The 27,125-nt window shown below is 35.9% G+C and overlaps 3 protein-coding genes across 5 annotated transcripts; all 3 read left to right on the top strand.

The window, feature by feature from the left end:
- Nucleotides 1-2,083, top strand: LOC133780100 (protein neprosin-like). Its single transcript, XM_062219978.1, has 7 exons — nt 1-159; nt 273-359; nt 455-685; nt 790-945; nt 1,129-1,179; nt 1,277-1,420; nt 1,537-2,083. Exons 1-7 carry the CDS (start codon nt 1-3, stop codon nt 1,912-1,914), a joined length of 1,206 nt encoding a protein of 401 aa, XP_062075962.1. The 3' UTR covers nt 1,915-2,083.
- A 939-nt stretch (nt 2,084-3,022) lies between these two features.
- On the top strand, nt 3,023-5,556 carry LOC133778424 (endoribonuclease YBEY, chloroplastic). 3 transcript variants are annotated; one of them, XM_062218346.1, is made up of 2 exons: nt 3,023-3,176; nt 3,423-5,556. In XM_062218346.1, the coding sequence occupies exon 2, from the start codon at nt 3,518-3,520 to the stop codon at nt 5,312-5,314; it is 1,797 nt and encodes a 598-aa protein (XP_062074330.1). In that variant the 5' UTR covers nt 3,023-3,176; nt 3,423-3,517; the 3' UTR covers nt 5,315-5,556. The 3 variants fall into 3 exon arrangements, with proteins under 3 accessions (XP_062074330.1, XP_062074331.1, XP_062074332.1); XM_062218347.1 differs by having other exon boundaries at nt 3,042-3,234; XM_062218348.1 differs by having other exon boundaries at nt 3,046-3,181.
- A 15,904-nt stretch (nt 5,557-21,460) lies between these two features.
- On the top strand, nt 21,461-24,510 carry LOC133778423 (uncharacterized). The gene is made up of 6 exons (XM_062218345.1): nt 21,461-22,086; nt 22,531-22,781; nt 22,900-23,275; nt 23,368-23,499; nt 23,585-23,760; nt 24,191-24,510. Exons 1-6 carry the CDS (start codon nt 21,535-21,537, stop codon nt 24,312-24,314), a joined length of 1,611 nt encoding a protein of 536 aa, XP_062074329.1. The 5' UTR covers nt 21,461-21,534; the 3' UTR covers nt 24,315-24,510.
- The last annotated feature ends 2,615 nt before the right edge of the window (nt 24,511-27,125 follow it).

Raw genomic sequence — 27,125 nt, 5'->3', positions numbered from 1 at the left:
ATGGCTACTAGAGACTCTAAAGCCATTACTATACCTATGTTTATTGCAACATTAACTCTAATTTTGGTTGGTGGTTCAGTCCAAGGACTTCAAGAAAAATATATGGAGTTTGATAAACAACTCAGTCTTATCAATAAGCCTCCACTCAAGAGTTTTCAGGTATAATCAAGTGTCTAAATACTACAACTCCAAAAGGGTATTATTATGATGTGTCAAAATGCTTTTATTTTATTTTAAACTAATGTGTTGTGTTTTTTTCAATCCATGAACAGACTCATCATGGTGATATTATAGATTGTATTGATATCTACAAACAGCTTGCTTTTAACCATCCATTGCTCAAGAATCACACCATTCAGGTCGACTATTTTTCACTCCTTTATTTTCCTAATTTTATTTTTCTAATTACTTGATAAACTTTAGAGCTCATTTGGGGTTTGATTATTATTTACAGATGAAGCCTCAAACTATTCCAAAAGAGAAGAGAAGTAGAAAAGCTTCAAATACACTCTACAAATCTTCAAACTACATGCCCAAGAACATAAAGTGTCCAGTAGGATCAGTGCCCATCAAAAGGGCTACAAGGAAAGATCTTTTAATGGCAGAATCTGTAAAGTCTATGGGATTAAACCACCAAACCAGATCTAATCAGCACAGTAATATGGTTGATCCTAAAGGCCATTATGTAAGAAACTTGAGTACTATTTTCGCTTCGCATGAAACTTTTCTCATTGGATTAATCCTTCGTGTAACACAATCACTAAGTTTGTTTCCTTTGTGTTGATGTAGTTTGCAGTGCTTCAGTATAGAAACCAAGTTTATGGCGCGTCATCACGCATAAATATATGGCAACCGAATATTCTAGACGATCAGTTTAGTATTGGTACTACTTGGGTTGTAACTGGTCCTAAAGAGGATACCAATAGTATACAAGCTGGATGGGCAGTAAGTATATCTCAGCTTCAAAATTAGTTCTTCTCTTCTGGTTTAAACGTGAGTTTTCAAAGGAATTGTCTATGGTCAAGCACTAGGAAAATTATTGAAAAACTTGGATTGTTAAAGATTGGATGATAAACTCAACTCTACTATGTATGTTGTTGTATAAACATGTGCTTTTTTTTTGTTCAGGTTCATACACTTCTATCTCCAAATGAAGCCGTACTGTATACCTATTGGACTGTAAGTTCTGAGAAAAACTACTTATTCATAACACTTTTCCATAACACAATAACTGTTGTTATCAACTCATAAGTCTGGTTTTTGAAAAATCATGCAGGGTGATGGTTACCAAAGAACAGGCTGTTACAATGTTCTTTGTCCAGGATTTGTACAAGTTAGCACGGAAGTAGTCCTTGGCCAAGTTTTAACACCTTCAACTTACAACGGGGTTCAAAGCGATATGCAAATCAGTATATATCAGGTGAAATAATATCCTTATCAGATCTCTTTCTTTACCATGATGATTCATGTCAAAAAACAAAAAAGGACTAAATTCTCTTCTTGTGTTGTTAATTTACTCGTCGATATCATCACCAGGATCGCCCTACAGAGAATTGGTGGCTGATGTATGAAGGCAAACAAGTTGGTTATTGGCCAAAGGAAATCATACCAAGGTTGGTTGATGGTGCAACTGTTGTGTCATGGGGAGGACAGGTTTACAGCCCTGTAGGCAGGCCTACTCCTGCAATGGGGAGTGGTGGGTTACCAGACCAAGGCTTTGGAAAATCAGCTTTTATAATGAGGATTAAAGTTGACAAAGATTATAACCATCCCCAATTTATTGATCCACAAAAAGATGACCTTTCAATTTTGACTACACAACCTAAATGTTACAATTCCCAATTTGGTTACCAAGCAGCTGCAGCATGGGGTTACTATAGTTTCTTTGGGGGACCTGAGAATTGTTTGTTTTGAATGGAGTAAAATACTCTTTATTTATTTGATCATCATGATTTTTTTCGCTTGTAGGAATCAATAAATAGAAACTATTTGATACTAGAATTTATTATACCTTTTTGGGTAGATGATATGAGTTGAAAAATGACAGATTTTTTTGTAAGACAATGGTTTGTGAGGAACTCAAAAGCACACATTATGTGGTAGTTGAAGCAACTCTATTGAAGACGAGTTAAATTTATCATATTTTTTTGGAGAAATTGGTGAGAATGACATATTTTGTTTTAAGTAATTTTGCACTCTGGCCTACTTTTGATATTTTTTTGCAAAATAGTCTCTATCTAAAATTTGACCAGTTGTTTAAATTTTTCGACTCGCTGTCTAAATTTTCAATCGGCTGTCTGACTTTTTTGACCAGCTGTCTAAATTTTCGACTGATTGTCTAAATTATAAGAGGTTATTTTACAAAAAATTATTAAAACTAGACTAAAGTGTAAAATGACTTTAAAAAATAAGTCATTTTACCAAGGATCCTATTTTTTATTTTGAGTTGTTTATCGAAGCCAATGTCCTACAATCAAGGACAGCCAAGCTTTTAGAAGTTTTTTTTTTTAATTAAATATAATTACTTGAAAATGATTGAAAATCTTACATTAATTTTGAGAAAGTCAAATTCTAAGTAAAACTAGAGCACAAATAAAATAAAATAAAACTATTTTATAACAAAACACCAATAGTAATAGCATTAAGTATTATTTTAAAAGATTAAAAAAATAGTAAGAATGATATAGTCTATAGATTTTTGTCTTTCTTACAAAATAATAAAAAAATATTTTTTATTCTAACATAAATAACAATCCGATTTTAAAATAAATGATATTAAGTAAGAAAAAAAGACAATTCTTAATTTATATCAAAACACAACCATTTTAAAAAAACTATTAGTTTATATTAGAAGATATTCCTTGTATTATGCCTTCTTTTTCATATATAAATTGATACTAGCAAAATAGTACTACTTTACGTGTGGACAAATAATTACTCTTCATATGATATTATCAATGGAAATTTTTCTTTTGGAAAAAAAAATCTGGCAAAAATATCAAATAGATTATATAGTTCTGAAAGATAACATTTATTATGCCAACCCAAGTATTATACCAAAGCCCAAACACCAAGCCTAGGTAGGTTACAACACTCACCACCCCCTACGACGCTCACCCCCTCTCCGCAACCGTCACTCTTTTCTCTCAACGACCTTCACTCACCGCCACCCTCTGGTATGGTGCCCATCCTCACCATCTGAAGTTCAATCACTATCCAATTCACTCAGTCATGGTTTGCTCGAACATTGCAGATATATTACGACTTATGAGATTGAATTTGTGTTGTTTGCTGGATTTATATCTATATATATATATATTCATTCTGAGGATTATTAATTTTGTATTTTGCATTGTGTGTTGAATGAATTCGTTTTGATTTGAGATTGAATCATGTTGTTGTTGTTGTTCCTGATTTTGTAGATAATAATTATCCAGTTGTGTCCTGAAATCGTGGAAACCGCCCAAACTACACCGCAAATCGTAGGTGTGGTTTGGCCGGTTAGATAATTCTATTCATGCTCTTCCGACCACCGCAAGCTCCCTCACCCTCCGCCGCTCGGATGGCGCGTGCCTTTCTACGCGCCGTTCCTGCTCTTCTCCACCCCTCCTCCCTCTCCACCACCACTGCGGTCTCGTCTTGTTCTCCCTCCGTTTGCGGCGGCAATGGCGGTCTCTCTTCGTTCTCCATTTCCTCGGTGGTGTTCGGAAGAAGGTTCCACGCCCTTTGCAGCAGCAAACAACGGTGGGGGGCTTTGAGGAGTTCGGGAAGAGTTTGGGCTGCGCAAAGGGATTATCGTAAGGCGGCGAGGAGGCGATCGGCGCCCAAGAGAAATAATAAGGAGTTGGAGCTTAATGTTAGTATTTGCATCGAAGAAGATTTGCCTGACGATCCTGAAATTCTGAGTATTGCAGAGTTGCTCCGTTTGAATGCTCCTATGGCAATGAAGTTAGCTTTTGATGGTTTGAAAGAGTCAAAGTATAAGACTCGAGATTCTGCTATAACTGATGTTGGTGGATTTGAATGTGTAGAGCTTTCTGTGCTTCTCTGTAATGACGATTTTATTCGAAAGCTTAACAAGGAGTGGCGGGATGAGGATCATGCTACCGATGTTCTATCAATGTCGGACCACATACCTGATCTTAACCTTCCAATTCTTATGTTGGGGGACATTGTGATTTCCATGGAGACCGCGGCACGGCAAGCAGAAGAAAGAGGGATCAGTCTTGTTGACGAAATTCGGATTCTCATGGTACATGGTTTGTTGCATCTTTTGGGATTTGATCATGAGATTAGTGAAGAGGCTGAGATGGAAATGGAGAAGGAGGAGGAACTTCTCTTGAAAAGTCTTGGTTGGGCTGGGAAGGGACTTATTCAGAGTGCATATGATGCTGCTAATGCTGAAACTAATGGCAATCCCATTGCCATTGCTGATTCTCATGATGACGCCAAGAAGAAGAAGGAAGGCAGCCTTCGGTTTTATAAACCGAAGTTTAGCTATATTTTCTGTGATATGGATGGTACACTGCTAAACAGTAAGAGTCTGATTAGTTCAACAACTGCCAAGGCTTTGAAAGAAGCCTCATCAAGGGGTGTGAAGATTGTTATAGCCACGGGGAAAACTCGGGCTGCTGTGATGAGCATTTTCAAGATGGCAGATTTAGCTGGAAGTGGTGGCATTGTTTCAGAAGTTTCTCCTGGGGTTTTCTTACAGGGATTGCTTGTCTATGGTACACAAGGCCGGGAAATTTATAGAAGGAATTTGGATCCAATTATCTGTAGAGAGGCTTGTGTTTACTCATGGGAGAATAAAGTTCCTCTAATTGCTTTTAGTGGGGGTCGCTGCCTTACTCTGTTTGATCACCCGACTGTTCAGTCCCTGCACACTGTGTATCATGAGCCAAAGGCAGAGATAATGTCTTCTGTTGATCAACTCTTGGATGCTGCTGACATACAAAAAGTGATCTTCATGGACACTGCCGAGGGTGTGGCTAGTATTTTGCGCCCCTATTGGGCAGAGGCCACTCGAGATCGTGCCAATGTTGTGCAGGCTCAGGAAGACATGCTTGAAATCGTCCCTCCTGGAACGTCGAAAGGGAGTGGGGTGAAACTGCTGCTTGATCATCTGGGAATTAGTCCAAAAGAGATCATGGCGATTGGCGACGGAGAAAATGATGTTGAAATGCTGGAGTTGGCTTCTCTAGGTGTTGCTCTTAGTAATGGATCAGAGAAGACAAAAGCTGTGGCTGATGTCATTGGTGCCAGCAATGATGAAAATGGCGCAGCTGATGCAATATACCGGTATGCTTTCTGAATCTGAGCCTTCTTCATTTGCATTTGCAGACAGGAATAATTAAGAGTAGAATAGAATACCTTTGTAAAATCAAATCACTTTGAAGCTGTCGACAAGGCTTGTCTTAATTTATATTCTCTATTGTTTTCTCTCAAAAGAGAGAACTTTCTTAATTTATTTTCTCTCAAAAGTGAGAGTTTTCGTTGTTTTTGTACTTTGGATTCTGTTTGATGAAATTTGTATATCAAATTAATTACCTAGAAGTTATAACAGAGGATAGGATAGGAGAGAAAAAACTTAGATTATGAACATTATTTTGTACGGCTGCTACACCTGAACTAATTCATCTGTGATGATGTTATGAAACATTCTATTTATTTATTCATCCAGAAAGGCAAGCAATCTGTGCAAAGTAGAACATAAACGATACTTACTTTGACCACAAAAAAAGATGCAAACTAATCACAAGAATAGCTAAGCTACCATTAGTTTAGTTGATAATTTTTAAATCCACCAGAAAGAATAACCATTTCTTGGTAGCCTTAGAATAGAAAGATCACTAGCCATTATTGCAAGATATGATAGATTGCATTAAAGTAACACACAAATTGCACTCTCATCTCATGAGGGTAGATCATCGAGTGGTCGGCTAGGCTCCATGATTTTATCTCCATAACGATTAGGTATATATTCCTTATGTGACCTATTCCAGCAATATGTATGTAGATGTCCCATGTTGCATATTTAGTAATGAGGAGTGTTAAGGAAAGAGAAACGAGGAAGATCAGCAACACTGTTCATTGGGGTATTTTTTGATTGGTTCTTGGTAAAACGTATTTGTTGAGTAAGCAATTTATTTAGGCCATCAATTAATCAGAACAAGCACACCAGTTCGTGATGCAATCTCGCTGGAGATTGAACTTAAATTTGCTGAACGAATTTGAGGGGAAAATTTCACAAAATTACTTTTGGTGTTTGGTAATAGGTTTGAATTTGTGAAAGTAGAGTTAGATGTGATTTAGATTAAGAGAATGTGAAAAGTGTTTATTTTGAGTAGTTGAGTTGCCTTGGAAAGTGTGGATGGGCTTAGAATGTATGTAATATTAAACTATAATATACAAAATGGTTCACTTTATTCTTAAAATACATGTGGGGTCCACACAAATTATTAATTTTACCCTTTTAGGTTGTTTGGAATGAGGTAAAGTAAAAGTGGGAATGAAAATCTAAAATTCTCTCATGTTTGGTTTAAATTTTAAGGGGGTAAAGTTAATAATTTGTGTGGGTCCCACATGCATTTTAAAGGTAAAATGAACTATTTTGTAGACAAGAGTTTAATATTACCTCCATCATAAGTCCCTCTACACTTTTCAAGGCAATTCAACTACTCAAAACAAACACCCCCTTTAAAATTTGAACCAAATTTTAAATTCTCATTCCCACCATTACTTTACCTCATACCAAACACTCCCCAAGTGTGTTTAAAGGGGTTAAGATTACCCCCAAATCAAGCTTAAAAAATAGGACCCGCTTGGAAACATAAACCTTCAAGTCATTAAATATAAATTTACCAAACATGTGTTAGATCTAACATTTTCATTCCTATCAAATCAAACCCCCATACCAAACACCCCCTTACATTATGTTTGGTAATAGGGAAATATGGGCTGATGGATAGGAGAGAAGAGAAAGGAGAAGTTAAATTTTCTTGTTTGGCAAAAAAGATTATGGGAGGGAAAGGAAAGGTGAGATGGTTACAAATCCACTCAAACCTATCATTTACCATCCTTCCATGAATAGAAGGATCCATACTCTTCATTCTCACATATTTAAAATTCTCATTTATTTAAAATTACAAAGATGTCCTCTAAAAAAATTATTAAAAAATAATTACCAGAATAATTTAATAATTTCATTTTTTTTAATAATGAACTTCATTAATAAATAGTGATCTATCATATTCTACTTCTCCATCCCTCCTACAAGATTAGAGGATTACTCCTCTCGTTCCATGATATTATCTATCTTTCCTTAACTCTCCATCATCTCTAGTGTTAACATTTTCTTTCAAAGCTGGCAAACGACCATAGGGCTAGGTGTCATGGGTCGCCAACTTGACTCCTCGAATTGACGGAACGTGTGGCACTTGTTAGCACTCTAAGCTAGCAAGTCAGCCTAAAATTCACACCTGCGGCAAACAAACTCAGTGGTTAGCCATAATACAAGTCTCGCACATGTAAGGGCAATGATGAAGCATGAGCAAGCACAAAGCAAGCCATCCAAAGGCAACATCCCACACAACAACTAGAGCATACAACACAGGCAAGTGGCACGCGATGACCTAACAAAGGTAACAAACAAGTAACACATAGACCATAAAGGAAGCATACACAAAGGGACATGGATAAACATCGTTTTATTCATATAAGGCCTTGATAGGGCAAGGGAGTACATAGCTTAAGCCCCTATCTGCTGGTGGTCATGGTGATTCTCTTAGTCACCAGGTCACCTCCCCCTAAGGAGCATTTTAAGGAAATAAAGTATTTCTATGAACATATATGATTTTCTCCTAGGAGACATATACATAATTACAAAAGTGTCATCCCCTACCCTTGAGGTTACTTGGTGCAAGACTTGACTAATGCTCAAGCACTAAGGCATGCTCATACATACAAAATGGCCCCCTGGAGGTGTGTCATGTCGCAGCACGTCACACTCTCCCCTACTTAAATCTTCAGCGTCCCCGACGAACCTGCTCATTGCTAATCTTTAATCTTCTGCGTAAGCTTGTGCAAGTCCTCCGCCTTTTCCCAGCAAATTTCTTCATCTCCGAGCCTTTTCCACTTCACCAGAAACTCTTTCTTCTTCTTTCTGTTCACGACCATGGTCCTCTTTGCTAGGATTTCTTCAGGTTGTCTGCTGCTTCGTGGCTTGATGCTGACTCCTTCTCTGGTAGACTGGTTGCAAGCTGGATCTTCATGATACAGTTTGAGGTTGTTGACGTGCAAGTCTGAGTGTATCTTCATCCATTCTGGTAAGCTGACTTTGTAGGAGGTTAGGCCCACTTTCGAGATGACTGAAACAGGACCCTCGTATTTGCGGACGAGTCTGATGTCCTTATTCCCTCAGAATCTCAGTTGTTCGGGCCTCAGCTTGAGCATCACTAAGTCGCCTGCTTTAAATTCCAGCGGTCGTCTTTTCAGATCTGCCCACTTCTTCATTCTCTTTGAAGCCTTCTCCAGATAGGTTCGGGCAATCTCGGTGGTTTTCTTCCAGTCTTTCGTGAAATTAAAGACACTTGGATTTCTTCCTCGATACTCATCCACTGTGTGGGGTAACAGTGGTTGCTGGTCGTTGACAACTTCAAAAGCGCTCTTGTTTGACGAAGAACTCTTCTGAGAGTTGAAGCAAAATTGAGCTACGTCTAGTAGTTGCGACCAATTCTTTTGGTTGGCGTTGACAAAATGCCGCAAGTACTCTTCCAGCATCCCATTAAATCTTTCAGTCGGTCTGTCTGTTTGAGGATGGTAGCTCGATGAAATATTTAGTTGTGACCCCAAAAGGTTGAATAACTCGGACCAAAAGGTCCCTGTGAATCTTCCATCTTGGTCACTGACTATATTTTGGGGTACTCCCCAATACTTAACAACATACTTAAAGAAAATTCTTGTTGTCTCTTCTGCCGAGCAATACTTCGACACCAGTATGAATGTTGCATACTTTGAAAATTTGTCCACGATCACTAAGATCGCACTCAAGTCTCCTGTCTTCGGTAGACTAGTAATGAAGTTAAGCGACACACTCTCCCATGGTCGGCTTGGGACTAACAAAGGTTCTAACAACCCTGGTGTCTTGTGTCTCTCCACTTTGTCTTGCTGGCAGGTGAGACAGGTCTTGGTGTACTCCACTATATCATCGCGCATTTGTGGCCAGTAGTACCCTTGCTTCAGCAGGGCATGTGTTCTCTGCCACTTTGGATGACCAGCCCACAAGGTGTCATGACACTCACTCATTAGTGTCCTCCGCAAATCTCCCATCTTTGGAACATACACGCAGCCACCCTTGGCCCACAAAAGATCGTCTTCCACCAAAAACTGGCGAGTCTTTCCTTCTTTTGTGAGATTCATGATGGTCTTCACCACCGGGGTCTTTCACCAGGTTCTCCTTAATGCGCTCTCGGATGGGAGTAGTCACTGCGCTAGCCAACATATTTGCTAGCAATTTTAGAGCCGCTAACTCAGCTTTGCGACTCAGGGCATCAATTGCCTGGTTTAGACGGCTCGCCTTGTGTTCGAAATGAAAGTTGAATTCTGCTATGAACTCCTGCCATCTAGCTTTCTTAGGGGTAAGCTTTGGCTGGGTGAGGAAATGACTCACCGCGACATTATCTGTTTTCACCACAAACTTCGACCCCAACAAATAGTGCCTCCACACTCGTAGACAATGAATTACTGCGAGAAGCTCATTCTCTTGTGCAGTGTACCGCCTCTCTACCTCCGTAAGTTTGCGGCTTTCATAAGCTACGGGGTGGCCCTCTTGTACAAGTACTCCTCCCAAAGCATAATTAGACGCATCTGTTGCACTTCAAAGGGTTTACTGACATCTGGTAAGGCGAGGACAGGATCTCGCATCATGGCTTCCTTCAGACTCTCAAATGCTTCGACACATCTATCGGTCCACGTCCAAGTTACACCCTTCTTCAACAACTTGGTCAAGGGTGTCGCTCTTCTTGAATAGCCCTCCACAAATCTTCGATAATAGTTGGCTAAACCAAGGAAAGAGCCTAGTTCCTTCAAATTGGTGGGGGCCTTCCATTCTTGAATAGCCCGCACCTTCTCTAGATCCATGCGGATCCGACCACATTCTACAATGTGGCCTAGGAACTTGATTCTCTCTTATGCGAAGGAGCACTTCTCTCGCTTCACATAGAGTTGGTTCTCTCTCAATTTCTGAAACACTTGAGCTAAGTGTCGTTGATGTTCTTCTATTGTAGAGCTATAAACGACAATGTCATCCAAGTAGACTACCACGAACTTATCTAGGTACTCATGGAAAACTTGGTTCATCAACGTACAGAATGTGGCTGGTGCGTTTGTCAACCCAAACGGCATGACTCGGAACTCGAATGCTCCATATCGAGTCACACACGTTGTCTTTGGCTCATATCTTTTGCTATCCGCACTTGATAGTAGCCCGATCTCAAATCCAGTTTTGTAAAGAATTTCGCTCCACTTAACTAGTCGAACAAGTTTGCGATCAAGGGGATAGGGTACGTATTGCGCATTGTCACCTTGTTGAGAACACGATAATCAATACACAGTCTCAAGCTCCCGTCATGCTTCTTCTGAAATAGTACGGGCGCACCAAATGGTGCCTTCGATGGTCTGATGAAGCCTGTCTCTTGTAATTCCTTCAACTGCTTCCTCAGTTCTTCTAGTTCAGGGGGCGCCATCCTATAGGCCGCTTTTGCGGGTGGTTTGGCTTCCGGCACCAGTTCGATATGGTGATCAATCCATCTTCTAGGTGGCAAGGCTTTGAGGAGTTGATCTGACATAACATTTCCATACTTCTTCAAGACCATTTGAATCTCTGGTGGAATGACTTCGTCCACCGTATCCTCGTATACTGTCGGTAGGGCAATATACGTTGGTTCTTGTCTTTTCACACCCTTCTTAAATTGCAAGGCTGACAACAACTTGGTTTCTGAGGGCTGCTCCACTTTAGCAGGCACCACTGCAGGTGTCTCTCCCATTATGAGTAAACTTCCCGTAGTTGGGATGGGAATGGCTCCCTTCTCCGTAAGAAAATCCATTGTTGCGAAAATTAATCTACGCAAGTATACGCAGTCACACAAGTAATATAATGATAAGTAAGATCGTCTCCACATGGATTTTAAACTAAATAATTGCAAAATCAACTAAAGAACAATTTAAAAATAAGATAACAAAATTAAGAAAATGATTGGAATATGACTCTGAAATTTAAGGGGTATACGTAATTTCAATTAAAATAAAATGAAGAACTTGAAAAAAATTAATTCAGAGAAGATCTATGTGAACAATTAGATCTGGATGGCTATTTCCCCTATATAAATTGCCCAGTTGTTATAGCAATGGTTCAGCAATCAAGCACAGAGTTAACCGATTTCACAAGAGGCCAGTAAGCTTTTTCCAAAACCCACTGATATACTTTCACAACTCAATTCAACATATTCCTATATTAAATCAGGTTGCAAAACAATCATTAAATCACCAAATCTCAGGTTATACAAGATAGCAAAACATTCCTATTTTACTACTAAGATTTACCTAAAATGGTATTTCTCTTGCATCATTTAAGTGGATTAAGCTAGACAAATTCTTTCCAAAATCAGATCTAGCTAGTTAATTGTTAGTTATGGCCAGTAAACAACAATCATTGAGCATTAATTACACTTAAATGAACAATGGCAAAATTACTAAACTCATGCATTGAATCAATACTTCATCATATAGGGTTCATAGCCACCCAAATCTTAAGGAAATTAGTTCATGTCTGAAATCAAGATTACAAAACCAGCTGAAATGAAATCATCCATAATACTCAGTTCACAAATTAGATAATAAGAAGATACACTACAGGATGAGGAGGGTAGAAGAAAGAGTTAGAAGGATTTTTTGTTGTGCTAAATCCTCCGATCCGTGAGCCTTGTTGACCTTCCTCTTCTGTGTATTCTCTCTGTTTTTCCTCTTTTTTTTTTCTCTGTACTTTTTCTTTCTCTGATGGTAATGGTAATAAAAAATGGTTAGAATCCTGCAAAATGGTACTCTCCCCTCTATTTCGGCTAGGTCCTCCTCTTTAGGGTACTTTCTTTACCCTAATTAGAAAGCTCATTTCCTTCTTTGGTCCCTCTCTTGCCACCTCAGCCAGCTGACTTATTTCATTAAAATGGACGCCACATAGGCGCTGAGGTAATTACTTAAGTGCAGCTGGCTTTTGTCCACGTCATCTGCCTTCTCCCCAGGATTGCTATGTGTTTGACCTACAGCATCGAAACAACAATGCTCCCCTTTCAGTCCCCGTTTTCCTTCTGCTCCCTTTAATTCCCTTTGGCATTTTTAAGTTTCCGTTCCTAAACAACACAGAACAGATATTTACATAAAATATTTACAAATAATACATCAAATTACCGACTCTTAATATGGACTCGCTACCTAGAACATAAGGGTAAAAATTAAACAAATTCACAGTAAACACACTTTCATTACTCTTTTCAACTTAAAAACAAGTTCAAAGATCATAAAAATAACTCTAAATCCTAGAGTTATCATCCATACCCAATATCACATCAAAGTCGTCCATTCGCACGACCACCAAGTCAGTTTGCCCCTCCCACGAGCCAATCTTCATGTTCACCTTCTTAGCCACGCCAGTTGTGGCTAAGGGTTCTGAGTTAACCGCTTTCATGCGGCCACAATCCTTCTCCCATTTCAGTCCCAGACGTTTAGCTTCGATCTCTGAAATGATGTTGTAAGTGGCACTCGTGTCGATCATCACGCTTCCGGCCATTTTACCGTTTAGAGTGGCGTCCACATACATTAGTCATTTTCCAAGGGTCTTCTTCACTTTCGCACCATGTTTCTTGAGAGCATTTAGTATCCGGAGGGCACCCATGTGCGTATATTCCTCATCCTTCTCTTCGTTGGCGCGTTCCCATGAAGCAAATGATGCCTGGAGGGCACTCATCTTGGATTTGTGAGGACATTCTGTCGACTTATGCGGTCTGGTACAAATCCAACATGTAAGAGGCTTCTTGAACGGGGGGTTACTACCTTTGTTAGGAGAGTTAAACTCCACACTCCTCTTCTCTCCTCTCCCACTCTTGCTCTGCCAAGATTTTCCCGAATTTTTACCCCTAGCGTTACTTCCGCTAGGTGAAGGATTAATCTTCTTCGATTGAATGTTCCCTGATGAGTAATCGGTCAGTCGTTCAGCAGAAGCTTGAGCAATGGCCAAGTAAGCCACTCGCTGTCTCTCGAGCTCTTGCTTTGCCCAAGGCTTCAAACCTTCCAGAAATGCAAAGAGCTTGTCCACTTCAGACATGTCTTTGATATCAAGCATCAACCCAGAGAATTTCTTCACGTATTCTCGGATTGTTCCAGTGGCTTCAGCTCTCTCAATTGGCGTCGAGCTATGTAAGCAACATTTTTAGGGAGAAACTATGTCTTCAATTCTCTCTTTAGATCTCCCCATGTTGCTATGGTGCATTTGCTGTTCTGAATATCATCGTACTTCGTCCTCCACCACACTTTGGCATTCGCAAACAAGTACATTGTTGCCATGTCGACCTTGCCATCTTCTAATTCAGCTCTCACGACTCTGAAGTAATGCTCCATATCAAAAAGGAAGTTCTCTAAGTCCTTTGCGTCTCTAGCCTCGCCATAGGGCCTCGACTCGGGCACCTTTACTCTTCTGTACTCCATGCCAATGGGTCCAGTTGCAGGCTGATTCCCAACCGCCCTCATGGTAAGGTTCAGCTTAGTGTTCATCTCCAACATCTCGTCCTTCAATGCTTCAACTGACCCCCCTACAATTCTCTACAAGGTCATTTAATGTTTTTTGTAGGTCTTTCACCGCTTGTTCCACTGCCTCAATATGTTCCTCCCTCTGAGTTCTATTGGATGTACTTGAAAGGTTCTCCTTTCGCTCGATTGCAGTTATGCAGGCTAGTAAATTGGTCGAATCTCGCTCCAACACAGCCATGCGATTTTTATGTGTTGTTCGTCTCTGGTTCTAGCCTGGCGGAGCTAAGATCCCTGACCCTCTCGTCCAGGCCATCTAGCTCTCCAACGCGCCTCTCCAGCGCTTCGATCCTTTGAGTGTTGCTCACCATCATGCAGGGTCACCAAGCTTTCTCTAACCTGGCTCTGATACCAACTGTCACGGGCCGCCCACTTGACTCCTCAAATTGACGAAACGTGCGACACTTGTTAGCACTCCCAGCTAGCAAGTCAGCCTAAAATTCACACATGCGGCAAACAAACTCAACGGTTAGCCATGATACAAGTCTCGCACATGTAAGGGCAATGACGAAGCATGAGCAAGCACAAAGCAAGCCATCCAAAGGCAACATCCCACACAACAACTAGAGCATACAACATAGGCAAGTGGCACGCGATGACCCAACTGAGGTAACAAATAAGTAACACATAGACCATAAATGAAGCATACACAAAGGGACATAGATGAACATTGTTTTATTCATATAAGGCCTTGATAGAGCAAAGCAGTACACAACTTAAGCCCTTATCTGCTGGTGGCCATGGTGCTTCTCTAAGTCACCAGGTCACCTCCCCCTAAGGAGCATTCTAAGGAAATAAAGTATTTCCAGGAACATATATGATTTTCTCCTGGGAGACATATACATAATTACAAAAGTGTCATCCCCTACCCTTGAGGTTACTTGGTGCAAGACTTGACTAATGATCAAGCACCAATGCATGCTCATACATACAAAATGGCCCCCTGGAGGTGTGTCATGTTGCAGCACGTCACACTAGGCAGGGAAAGATAGACTCTTGGAGATGGCAAAGAACTTTCTACTGCTACTCAAATGTTTCCTCGGTCATTAAATGATGGTGATTAAAATTTTCAAAGATTTGTTGAACAACCCCCAATTTGATGATCCACTAGATAAAACCCTTACAATGCCAAATATGATCCCTAAGTATGTGCAGGGTGGGGATACCAAGTTTTCTTTAGGGGACATGGGAATTGTTAGGGGTGGCAATTCGTGTTATGTTTGTACTCGTGTCATGGTGGGTTGGTGTGTTTAGTTATTCCTCTTTGTAATTTTCATGGCAAAATGTTTGTATCAAATAACTTCCATTTATATACTCTTGCAAGCACAAGAATCATGATAAATAAAGAGTATTTACAAGTCCATTGTAGAAGCACAATTCCTATGGATGACAATCTAGGTCTTGATACGAATTATTGCGAGTTAGTCTCATGAAAAATAGCTGCGAGTTGAATTTATGTCAAACCCGAATGGCTTGATCATTTTTTAGGTTGGGTTAGGGTCAACCCGTGTCACGAATGAACCGATTTATATTTAATATATCATTAAAATGATTAATTTATAGTTAAAATACTATTTATCTTTCATTAAAAAAAATCTTAAGTAGAAAGAAAATTCATTAAAAGAACATAGCATAACTTATACACACTTTGTAATTAATTGATATTAATAATTTTATTTATTGTATTTATATTTTGTGGTAAATTATTTAATTCATCAATTTTGATACAAACAATTTAGTTTATTTTTTTCATATATTTTTTTTTCCAAAATCTCACTAAGTAACCAGTTACAATTTAGTTGACATTTTGATAATGGTACATTACTAAAAATATCAAAATTATTTATATAGTTGTAACAAGTTACTACAACATCACTTAAAAAATAAAATAAAATTTTATAGTTGTAACCAGTTACCACACATCACTAAAATTTTTTTTACAGCGACATACGATTACTATTACAAAAAATACAAAATTGTTTTGATAGTAGTAACCGGTTACTACAGATAAAATGTTGATTGAAAAAGATAAAAAAAAAAAAGAAGAAAATAAGAAAAAAAAAAAGATAAAAGGCATGGTGACGAAGGCCTAAGTTTTTTTCTTCAAAGAATAATGTAAAAAACATTTTATAAAATTTGATGATAAAAAATAATACAAATAGATTAAAATCATAAAAATAATCTCAAAACATATTAAAACGAGCTGAAAAGCTGTACAAAACATAAAATATGGTATACAAATATATATGGAAAAAAACTCCCATAAAAAAAAAAAATTATGCCATAAAAAACTTAAGGAAAAAAATCTCATATTTGGTGTAATTTTTTCATATTTTTAATAGAGGAAATTACATTTTATATGAGATTTTTAATAGAGTTAAAAAATATGATTTTTTTTTTTCAAAAAAAAAGTTAATCTATAGCTTTATTTTTAAGAATTTTCACTTTTATGGGTTTATTTTCTCATATTTTTGTATAAAAGTTAGTTTATGCCATAGTTTTACTCTTAATCAAGTTTGATTAATTTGGAAGGGTATGTTTGTAATTTGATTATTATTTTTTTAGCTTATTTGTTTTTCTTTATATTGTTTTTATATTACTAATTTTATATTAATTTTTTCTTTGGCTATTTTGCAATTTTTTTTTTGTAATATGAATTGTTTTTAAAATTATTTTTTATTTATTATAAACATTTTTTTTTTAAATTGTACGTTTCTTTTTTCAAACCCTAGATAAGATAACTAATTATTTGATTAATCTTTGACAGTTATGTAAAAAAAATCTTAGAGCTAGGTTAAATAACATGTATCAGGAGGGATAACCAGTTATCCTAAGAAGAGTAACTTTCTACCATAAGAGGGGTAACCAGTTACCATAAGAAGGGTGATGATTTACTCAATTAAATATGAAAAAGAAACATCAAATTTGAAGGGAAAATAGGAAGAAAATTTCATTAAAAAATGAAGAAGAAGTAACTATGATTTTAGTAATATAGGTAACCAGTTACCATAAAGAACCCATAAATATACATACACTAGAACGTGAAGGTAACCAGTTACCCCCAGAAATATACACACAAAGAACGTGAAGGTAACCAGTTACCCATTCACGTTTTCATATTTTTATTAGTTTTCTTTCCAAATTTTGATATTCCTAGAAGTGTTACATTAAAAAGAAAATGCTGATAAAATTGTTTTGAATTTTTTTACATATAGTGGAAAAAACTATAAAAAAAATTACAACAATAAAATATAATAAATAAAAAAATAGTAAAATAATTATGTAATGTTTAAATATATGTGTGAAAAAAATGAAATGAGAAAAGAACAAGTAAAAAAAAACGATGAAGGAAAAAAAACAAATGAATAAATAAAAATGAAAAGTAGAAGAAGAAGAAAAATAATGGAAAAATGAAAAAAAAAATGAATGAAAAAATTGGTGGAAAAAATGAAAAAAAAAATGGAAGAAGAAAAAAGAAAGAAAAAAAAGCTCATATGTGTGAAAAAAGAAAAAAAAATGGAAGGAGAAAATAATAAATACAAAAATAAAAAAAATAGAAAGAAAAAAAAGAAAAAAAAAAGAAAGATATGAACAAAAAAACAAAACAATACAAATGAAAGAAAAAAAATAGATAAATGAATAAAAATGAAAAGAAGAAGAATAATGGAAAATGGAAAGAAAAAAGGGATGAAGGAAAAAATTGGTAGAAAAAAAAAGGAAAAAATTGAAGAAAAAATAAGTAAGGAAAAAAAATTGAAATTATAATAAAAAAATGAAGGAAAAAATTAAAAATTAAAAAAATAAAATAAAATTTCCTTCAAAATTAAAGAAAACATAACTATGATAAAAAAATATGGCATTTTCATATTTTAGTTAGCTACTAATTGCGTTTATCATATTTTAATTTTTTTTCTTTAATAAATTTTCCAATACAAATTAAAAAAAGTATAGTTCTCATATTTTTGATATTTTTGCACATTGATTGTATAAAAGTTATATTTTTTAAAAATTCTCTTTTTAATAACTTATTTGTTTAGTTGATGTTGAAAATACTTTTTGGTTATCTTAAAACCTATTTTAGAAACCAATCAAGGTAAAAATAAAATAGAGGAAATTATGCAATTTATGGCTTTTTTTTTCTTCAATGTTTTAAAAAATATGGGAGTTTTTAAAAATTCTTATTTTGTGACTTTTTTTTTTTATAAATTTTATGTTTATGGGTTTTGTTTTCCCATATTTGTGTATGAATTTATGATTATGCCATAGTTTTGTTCTTAATTATGTTTTTTAAAATTAGGATGTTAGTTTTGTACTTTTTTTTTTAAAAAATTTGTATCCATATTTTTTTATTTGTTTGTTTTTATATAATTTTTTTAGAATTATTTTTTCACTTTGTTCTTTCTTTCTTTTTTTCTTCATTTGTTTTTCTTTTTTATTTTTTCCTTCTTTTATTTTAGGTAGGGTTGAGCATAAAATCCAAAAAACCGAAAAAACCGAGCACACCGACTTTTTGAACACCGAAAAAACCAAAACCAATTAAATCAAACACCGAAAAAACCGTTAATGGTGTAAATCACCACTGTTCGGTTGGTTTGAAAAATCCGGGTGCACCGATCGAATTGAACTGAAACCGACCGGATTGATAATGTGTTGTGATTTGAGGTTATGTTTATGGACTTTTAATTATTTTTCAAACTTTCAAATTTGTGAATGTAATTATGTTCTATGTATTTACGTTTCAAAAAATTACAAAAATAGATTCCAACAATCCAATTTTTCTAGTTTTTTTTTAACTAAAACTTTTTCAGAAATTATGAAAAAAATAATTAAAAAAATTAACATCGGTTTGGTCGGTTTAGCCGACCAAACTGCAATCCAACACAATCGATTTTTTTTTTTTGTAATAGGTTTGGTCGGTCGGTTTTTCGATCACACCAATCCGGATCGAAAACTGAATTATGTATTTAAGAATATGAAAAAATCGCCCAAACTGACCGATGCTCAACCCTATAATTAAGGATTTATTTAGATTGTGAAAATTATTACTCGAGAGGGGAACATTTAAACAATCAGGCATTGGGTAGAACAACTTAGATTGTGCGAGAGATAAACATGGATCTAAGTGTCGAAATAGTTATAGGTTGTGAAATCGAGAGGTGAAATATTTATAATTGTTTCTAGAGTGGAACTTAATGAAGGTAGGGATAAATGGTCGTATAGAGATATAGGCTAGGTATCACTTACACATATTTTATGTCACACTCGAGAGAGGGTATAGAGATAAAACAATGCTGTAAGTTCTTGAGAATATTATATTGAATTAGACACACTAATGAATGAGATTAGAATTATAGAAGAGTGAAATCGAAACTTTAACAATTGTCAATATTTTGTGTTTTTCCAAATTAATTTTAATTTACTTTTGTAATTTGTATTGGGAAATTTGAGTTTTTATGCTTAACGAGGGGTTCTAAGTCAAAAAAATTCTAGGCATTTAAATCATTTAAAAAAAAATGCTAATTATTTTGACAATACCCAAAATACCCCTCTCATAATTTTTCCCATCCCTTCCCCTTCTCTCTCCCTCAACCCATTCCTCTCAACTCCCTCTTTACAAAAAATTTCATGGGTAAGGTAAAATATAATAGAAATCAATGTAATGGCAAATATTTCTCACTTAAGACACTAAAATACTATATTTCGAACATATTTGGGCATGTTTTTTGGATTTTTATTGCGATTTTTTTTTCTTCAGATATGAAACTTTGAAATCTACAGAAAATCGACGTGGTTCGATGGTGCTCGATGCCAGCTCGATAGGGCCTTCAAAATCAAGATTTTCATGAAAAAATCGATGTTGCTCGATGGTGGTTTGATGGTCTTAGATGCGATTCTTGCAAGATACGTAATTTTTCACTCGGGTGTCCGTTTGAGGTGATTTTTTTTTTTTTTGGTATTTTTTCAAGATCTACGTGTTTGAGATGTATATATATATATATATATATACACATTTGGGCAATTTAAATTTTGAAAAAAAATGACAAATGCAAAACATACCTCATGTTCAAGATATGTTTTTGTATGATTTCAAGTTCTAAACATTGAGCAACAATCGAGCAAAGTCAATTTTCTACATATTTCAGAGTTCAGATCTGAAAAATAACTCAAAAATCATGCCAAACTCGATGGTTGCTCAGTGGTGTTCGACGCTACCTCGATGTGGCCTTCAAAATCAATATTTTCATGAAAAAATCGACGTTGCTCGATGGTGGTTCGATGTAATTCTTGTAAGAGACATAATTTTTCACTCGGGTATCTGTTTGGGATGATTTTTTTTTTATTTTGGGTATTTTTTTTTTTTTTGAGGTCTACACGTTTTAGATGTTCACATACACATTTTCAAAGTTTAGAACTTAAAAACATATCTTGAACATGATGTATGTTTTGCATTTGTCATTTTTTTAAAGATTTTATATTTCCCAAATGTGTATATACACATCTCAAACGTGTAGATCTTGAAAAAATACCAAAAATAAAAAAAATCATACCAAACGGACACCCGAGTGAAAAATTACGTATCTTGCAAGAATCGCATCGAACACCATCGAGCCTCCATCGAACCACCATCGAGCAACATCAATTTTTTTATGAAAATCTTGATTTTGAAGGCCCCATCGAGCTGGCATCGAGCACCATCGAACCACGTCGATTTTCTGCAGATTTCAAAGTTTCAAATCTGAAAAAAATCTAAAAAAAAACTCAAAAATCAAGCCCAGATCTGTTTGAAATGTAATATTTTAGTGTCCTAAGTAGGGAATATTTTCTATTACATTGAGTTTTCTTATATTTTACTTTACCCATGATTTTTTTTTTAGAGAGAGAATTGAGGGAGAGAGAGGGAAGAGAGAAGAGAAAGTGGATGGAAAAATTATGAGAGGGGTATTTCAAGTATTGTCAAAAGATTTGCTATTTTTTTTTAAATGATTAGAAGACCTAACATTTTTTTGATTTAGGACACCTCATTAAACATAAATACTCAAATTTCCCTATATATACCTCATTAAGCATAAATACTAAAATTTCCCTTTATGTTTTCTTTTATTTCTATTTTCTTCCAAAATTCTAAATTAACTGTTTAGATAAAATTATAAATTATTATTCACTGTATTTAGTTTATTCAAATGATTTTTAATCCTTATAGGACATTATCAGATCAGTTTCTCGACCACTTTATTAGTTGTTCGACTTATGCACTTACAAGCATATATATTATTTTTTGCAACAACACACGTATAAAAAAAATAAGCACACATACAACAAAAATATTTAAACTTTGATTTCAGTACCATAATGTCTATTATAACTACAATATATACTAAAAAAAAATTATAGTTTTCTAATTGTCAAAAACAAATATTGGGTACAGGAGTGATTTGAGCAATCCTCTTTTCAAGTGACTACTTGAGAATTGCCATTTAAATTATAAACGAATCAATAACATTGTGTAGCCCACTTCCCGCCAATTATTATTATTGTTTTGTTTTTTGTAGGGAAAAAGGTGATTTTGTCTTATTAATATTTTATTTAAACAATCAAACGCTCAGAACCCAATTCAGTTGCACCTCTTAAACCCTAGCCACTTCCAAAGAAACCTCAGCCCTAAAACCCTAGCCTCCAACCATGGCCATCGACCCCAAAAGTGTGGAATCGGACAGGGTTTTGATCCTCGACTACGGTTCCCAGTACACTCATCTCATCACTCGCCGTATCAGATTTCTCGACGTTTTCTCCCTATGCATTTCCGGAACCAGCTCTCTCAAGGCCATAGCTGACTATAAGCCTCGAGTCGTCATCCTCTCCGGCGGGCCTCATTCTGTACACACTCCTGGCTCCCCGAGCTTCCCTGACGGGTTCGTTGAATGGGCCGAGTCCAATGGCGTGTTCGTCCTCGGAATCTGCTATGGTCTCCAGTTGATAGTTCAGAAACTGGGTGGGATAGTCAGGATTGGGGAGAAACAAGAGTATGGGAGGATGGAAATTGAGGTGACCAAAGCTTCGGGGCTTTATGCTTCGAAGAATTGCGGCGACTCGCAGACTGTTTGGATGAGCCATGGCGATGAGGCCGCCAAGTTGCCTGAAGGGTTTGAGGTGGTGGCGCGGAGTAAGCAGGGGGTCGTGGCCGCTATTCAAAATCAGTTGAGAAGGTTTTATGGCCTTCAGTATCATCCGGAGGTAACTAGATTCATCTCGATTTAGGCTTTTTTATTCTCTATGATAGTTTAGAAATATTTAGTTGCTTTTTTAGTTTCGAAAAGTACTTTCTTTATTATGATTAAAGAAATAAAGGGTACCTTTTTTTGGTCTGAGTGACATACATATTTGTATATACAATGAAGTTTTGTTATTGGGTTTTATCTATTTTTTTTTTGGTTATAATGATAGTAGTTGCTTGACAAAGAAAGATTCTTTTTGGAGTGTGTGGATAATTTGGTATTTGGAAAGTTTCTGAATGAGCAATTGAATCCACCCCACCTAGTAACAGTGTTTGGTCATCTTTCACTACTTTTCTTTTGTAATATAACTTGAATGCTAAACTCTGTGCTGCTGTGTAAGAGTTTTAGATTGGAAATTATATGTCATGGTCTACTTTTATTGAAACTAAGGGATCTTGCGCAGGTGACTCATTCGCCAGAAGGAATGGAAACACTTCGTTACTTTCTCTTTGATGTTTGTGGAGTCAAGGCAGGCTGGAAAATGGAACATGTATTGGATGAAGAGATCAAAGTGATTAATGAGACAGTGGCGCCTGACGAGCATGTAATATGTGCCTTATCTGGTGGTGTGGATTCTACAGTTGCTGCCACTCTTGTTCACAAGGCAATTGGAGATAGACTTCATTGTATTTTTGTTGATAATGGTTTGTTGAGGTTAGACTAAAAGCAGTTTCTTTTTGAGGAACCAACATTGTTAGATATTTCAATGCTTATGGTATGGAATTCTATATTTATGTTCTATATTTTCCTCTCTTGGATTTCTTCTCTGTAGGTATAAGGAAAGGGAACGTGTAATGGAAACTTTTGAAAGGGATCTTCATTTACCTGTTACTTGTGTAAATGCAACGGATCAGTTTCTTAGTAAACTAAAGGGTGTGGATGATCCAGAGATGAAAAGGAAAATAATTGGGAAGGAATTTATATGCATCTTTGATGATTTTGCCCAGGAGTTAGAGCAGAAATTAGGGACACGACCTGCCTACTTGGTTCAAGGAACCTTATACCCTGATGTGATTGAATCTTGTCCACCACCTGGATCTGGGAGAAGTCACTCTCATACAATCAAGAGCCATCACAATGTTGGGGGACTTCCTAAGGACATGAAACTGAAGTTAATTGAACCACTCAAGCTTCTGTTCAAGGATGAGGTTTGCTTCTGCCTTGAAACAATATTTTATTCTTGTTTTCCTTTATAGTCAAAATCCTAAAACTAGGTTGCTTTTTCTGTTTTTGTATAAAGGTTCGCCGGTTAGGAAAGATATTGAATGTTCCAGAGGGATTTCTAAAGCGTCACCCGTTTCCTGGGCCTGGTCTTGCCGTACGTGTCATTGGGGATGTCACTCTGGGGAATTACCTGGATACACTCCGCCTGGTATGTTATGTTTACTATGTAAAAACTATGGCTAATGAATTTATTTTTTCTGTTTCTCTTCAGTTAAATCATTTTTTTTCCTCAGGTTGATGAGATTTTCGTTCAGTCAATCAAGGATGCTGGGCTTTATGATGTCATCTGGCAAGCTTTTGCTGTGTTTTTACCTGTAAGAACTGTTGGGGTTCAAGGTGACCAAAGAACACATGGTCATGCTGTTGCCCTTAGAGCTGTTACAAGTGAAGACGGGATGACGGCAGACTGGTAAACCTTCAATTGTCCATTGTACATGATGCTTGATATGTAGCTTTCTTTCCCGAATGCTATTTACATATAGTCGGATACTGCACTGCTCTTAAGTAGGCACTTAGGAAATTATTTGGAAGTTTCCTGTTACTAAGACTGATCTTGACCTGAATTCTATCTTTCCCAACTCAAAAGGGCTGGAAACATATATTCTATGCTAAAGAGAGAATGAAGTTAAGACTTCAGTTTGATCACTGTGGTCTGGCATTGTTAGAATGCTGTTATATAAAGTTGACACATCCTAAATTCCTCATAAAATTCTTTTTAACAAGTGCTCTGCTAATGTGCTTCAGGTGCTGCTTTGCATGCCTAATGATTCATCTTAATAATTTTATACCATTCCTGGATTCATTTATTGGCTTTGCTTCTGCTCTTATTTTAATTCCAGGTACCCTTTTGACGGTAAATTTTTGGCGGAGGTGTCGCAAAAGATCTGCAACAGTGTTCGAGGCATAAACCGTGTCAGTTACGACATTACATCTAAGCCTCCATCAACAATTGAGTGGGAATGAGGCGGTGAAGATGTTATTTTTTACCTCATAGGAAGAGTAACAAACATAGATTTGTATACAAGTTTAAGTTTGCAATCATTTATGTTTTCCTGGGTGTCATCCAAATCTTGCAAAGTTGGCAAAAGTGGTAACTTTCCTGATTTCACACTGACTGATATTCTTTAAATGGGTTATTGTGGCAGTCTTGCTTCTCTTAGTTTCTCTTATTTATGATCTTACCATAAAGTTCTCCTTTCTTCTTAAACAAACATGCTTTATTAACTATTCTTTCAGCCAATATTGGTGGTATAGATTAGATAGTTTAATTAGATATCTATTATATCTGTGATGCTGGTACAATGGGAAGGTAATCCATGAGTATGGAAGTGTGAACATTTTGCATTTTGGATAATGACAGATTTGGTTGTTGTTTCTAGGCCTTGTAATCTAAGTTAAAACAATGAAAGCCAAATGAAATAATTTTTTGTTCTACTCATAATTTCAGGTATTAATTATCAGAGTACATAACTTACAAAGCATATAGAGTAAAATCACTATAATATAAATTAATAGCGTTGGGACCAGACAAAAGTATAATTTAGTTGAAATTAATTGAGTGTTAGCTTACACCATTTCTCTCAAGTCAGAACCAAAACAAAAGTGTAATTTAGCCGAGATTAGTAATTGATCTGAGTATTAATTTATATTGCATGTATAATTAGGTGATAATTACATTAAAATAGATTAGAGATATAGGTGATAATTACACAACCAACTATATATACCTTATACCATAAAATATACAATGTATCTTTTAGGGAAAAAGAAAATTGTGCATTTTATTTATTAAAAGTTGGGGAACAAAGTTTTTTAAATGATAAATTTGAAATTTTCTAAATAAAAAAAATGAATGTTTAATATAATCTCAAAGATAAATTTATTAAAAAAGTAAGTAAAAATTACAATAAACTACTTTTACACTATATGATTTTTTTATTTCAATAATAAAATGTTATTATTGTGCTATAAATAATTAATATAATTTTTTTTTTGTCAAAATTTCTGATGTTGCTCTGTTTTTGTTGTTTTTCTTTAAAAATGGCTAATGGAATGATTTGCATGTTTTTTTGGCTACATAATAAGCTACTTGGATATAGATAAATAATGGTGTGGACTTAAGCTTAGAATGGCGCCAATAGATAAAATAAAAATTTGAGGGGGGCAAAGCATAATTTTTTGAAAAGTCAAGGATTAAAATAAAAATAATCCTATAAAAAAATAGTGTACTAAGTCTAAAATTTTATAATATTTTTTTGAAAGATGGTTGTTTATATTATTTTCGGTGTAAATACAACTCACCAAATGGTATATATCTTTTAAATATGATAATAACCTAAACTTTTTAAAAATCCTTATAATGTAACTTTTTTTTTCTTCATATATTTAAATGCACATGAATTGTTGTAAATTATAAAATAATATTACATTACAAAAAACAAAATCTCGAAAATAATATTAAACTTGAATATTTCCTTGAGAAATTATTGAATACATCTGTTGGCGGCAACAACTCATCTACGATATAAGGATGGAGAACTCAAAGCTTCTTATGAAAACTACATCGACAGAACTTAGGAAAAACTTAAGAAGGAAAGATGAAGAGCAACAATGGAGGAAAATCTTGTATATTACTTAACTTTCTCTGTGTACAATGAATTTCTCCAACCCTTTAGTCGGAGGGGTGGAGGTCTATTTATAATTGGGCTCTAATGGCCCCTGATACATGGTGGTCCCAGGGGACAAGAACTATAATGCCCCAGAATCCCTAATGCGGTTTGATGGCTGGATTAGTAGGTCGGGAGGACCATAACTGTATAATTATGCCATTAAATGATTATGTGCGTGTTTATGTGAATTATATTATAATATGATGTTAAATGCATGCATATGGTTCCACATTTCATTACAGGGGTGTTTTGGTAATTTGGCCTGTTGAGGGCATAATTGTATATTTGTATGCATGTCGGTGACATATAGTTGAGACCACATTATAATGTGGGTTTGTTCGAGCTATTCGGCATGAGACGATCTTGGAATATTAATTAACGGTTTAGTCATAACAGGTTTAAGTCCGGGGCTCGGGGTGAGTCTCGGAGTGATTTTAATGATTAGAACGTTGCCGGGAATTAAAAGGTAACGGGATATGAATTATTGGTGTTTGAAAATATCGAGAACAACGGAAATTGGAGATCGTTAATTATGATTAACGAAATAGGTGGAAAATGTCAATTTTGCCCTTGGGAGCCTTTAGAAATCCTTATTTGACCTAGGGGTATTTTGGTATTTTCACCCCTAGGATAGATATAAGCCATTGAAGGCTGTAGAAAGAAGAGAAAAACAGAGCAATTTCAAAGCTTCTCCTGTACCTATTTTATTTCCTTTTTCTTTGTGATTTTTGAGCCTAACTTGAGGATTCAAGCTTAGGAAGTAAGTCTTAAGAGTTTGGGAGTGTGTTCCACCATTGAAGAGCATCATAATCTAAGCTTGAGGTAAGTTTCTAGCCATTAAATTCCCTGGTTTGCTCTGTTTTAGCTTTGGTTTTCAGTTGAGATTTCTAGGTTGGATGGTTGGTTTTGTTGGGAGTTTTGGCTAGGGTTCTTGTGGTTGTGATGCTTAGGGTATGTGAGGATGGTTTTTGGGTTCATTTGGCACCAAAAATGAGGTTTGGAAGCATTGGAATCGAGTTGGAATTGAATGAGTCGAAGGAAGATATTTCAGGGGAGTTTCTAGCTGGGTGTAGCGCTACAACGCCCACCAGAGGGCGATATAGCG

This window comes from Humulus lupulus, chromosome 5 (assembly GCF_963169125.1).
Source record: "Humulus lupulus chromosome 5, drHumLupu1.1, whole genome shotgun sequence".
NCBI lineage: Eukaryota > Viridiplantae > Streptophyta > Magnoliopsida > Rosales > Cannabaceae > Humulus > Humulus lupulus.
Note: the sequence above shows the minus strand (reverse complement) of the source record. Positions and strands in the feature narration are given on the sequence as shown.

Coding starts and splice junctions, on each gene's coding strand:
- LOC133780100 (XM_062219978.1), top strand. CDS start 1: ATGGCTACTAGAGACTCTAAAGCCATTACTATACCTATGTTTATTGCA. Junction 1,180..1,276: donor TACTGTATACCTATTGGACT/GTAAGTTCTGAG, acceptor AAAATCATGCAG/GGTGATGGTTACCAAAGAAC. Junction 1,421..1,536: donor TGCAAATCAGTATATATCAG/GTGAAATAATAT, acceptor TATCATCACCAG/GATCGCCCTACAGAGAATTG.
- LOC133778424 (XM_062218346.1), top strand. CDS start 3,518: ATGCTCTTCCGACCACCGCAAGCTCCCTCACCCTCCGCCGCTCGGATG.
- LOC133778423 (XM_062218345.1), top strand. CDS start 21,535: ATGGCCATCGACCCCAAAAGTGTGGAATCGGACAGGGTTTTGATCCTC. Junction 23,500..23,584: donor ACCTGGATACACTCCGCCTG/GTATGTTATGTT, acceptor TTTTTTCCTCAG/GTTGATGAGATTTTCGTTCA. Junction 23,761..24,190: donor GACGGGATGACGGCAGACTG/GTAAACCTTCAA, acceptor TTTTAATTCCAG/GTACCCTTTTGACGGTAAAT.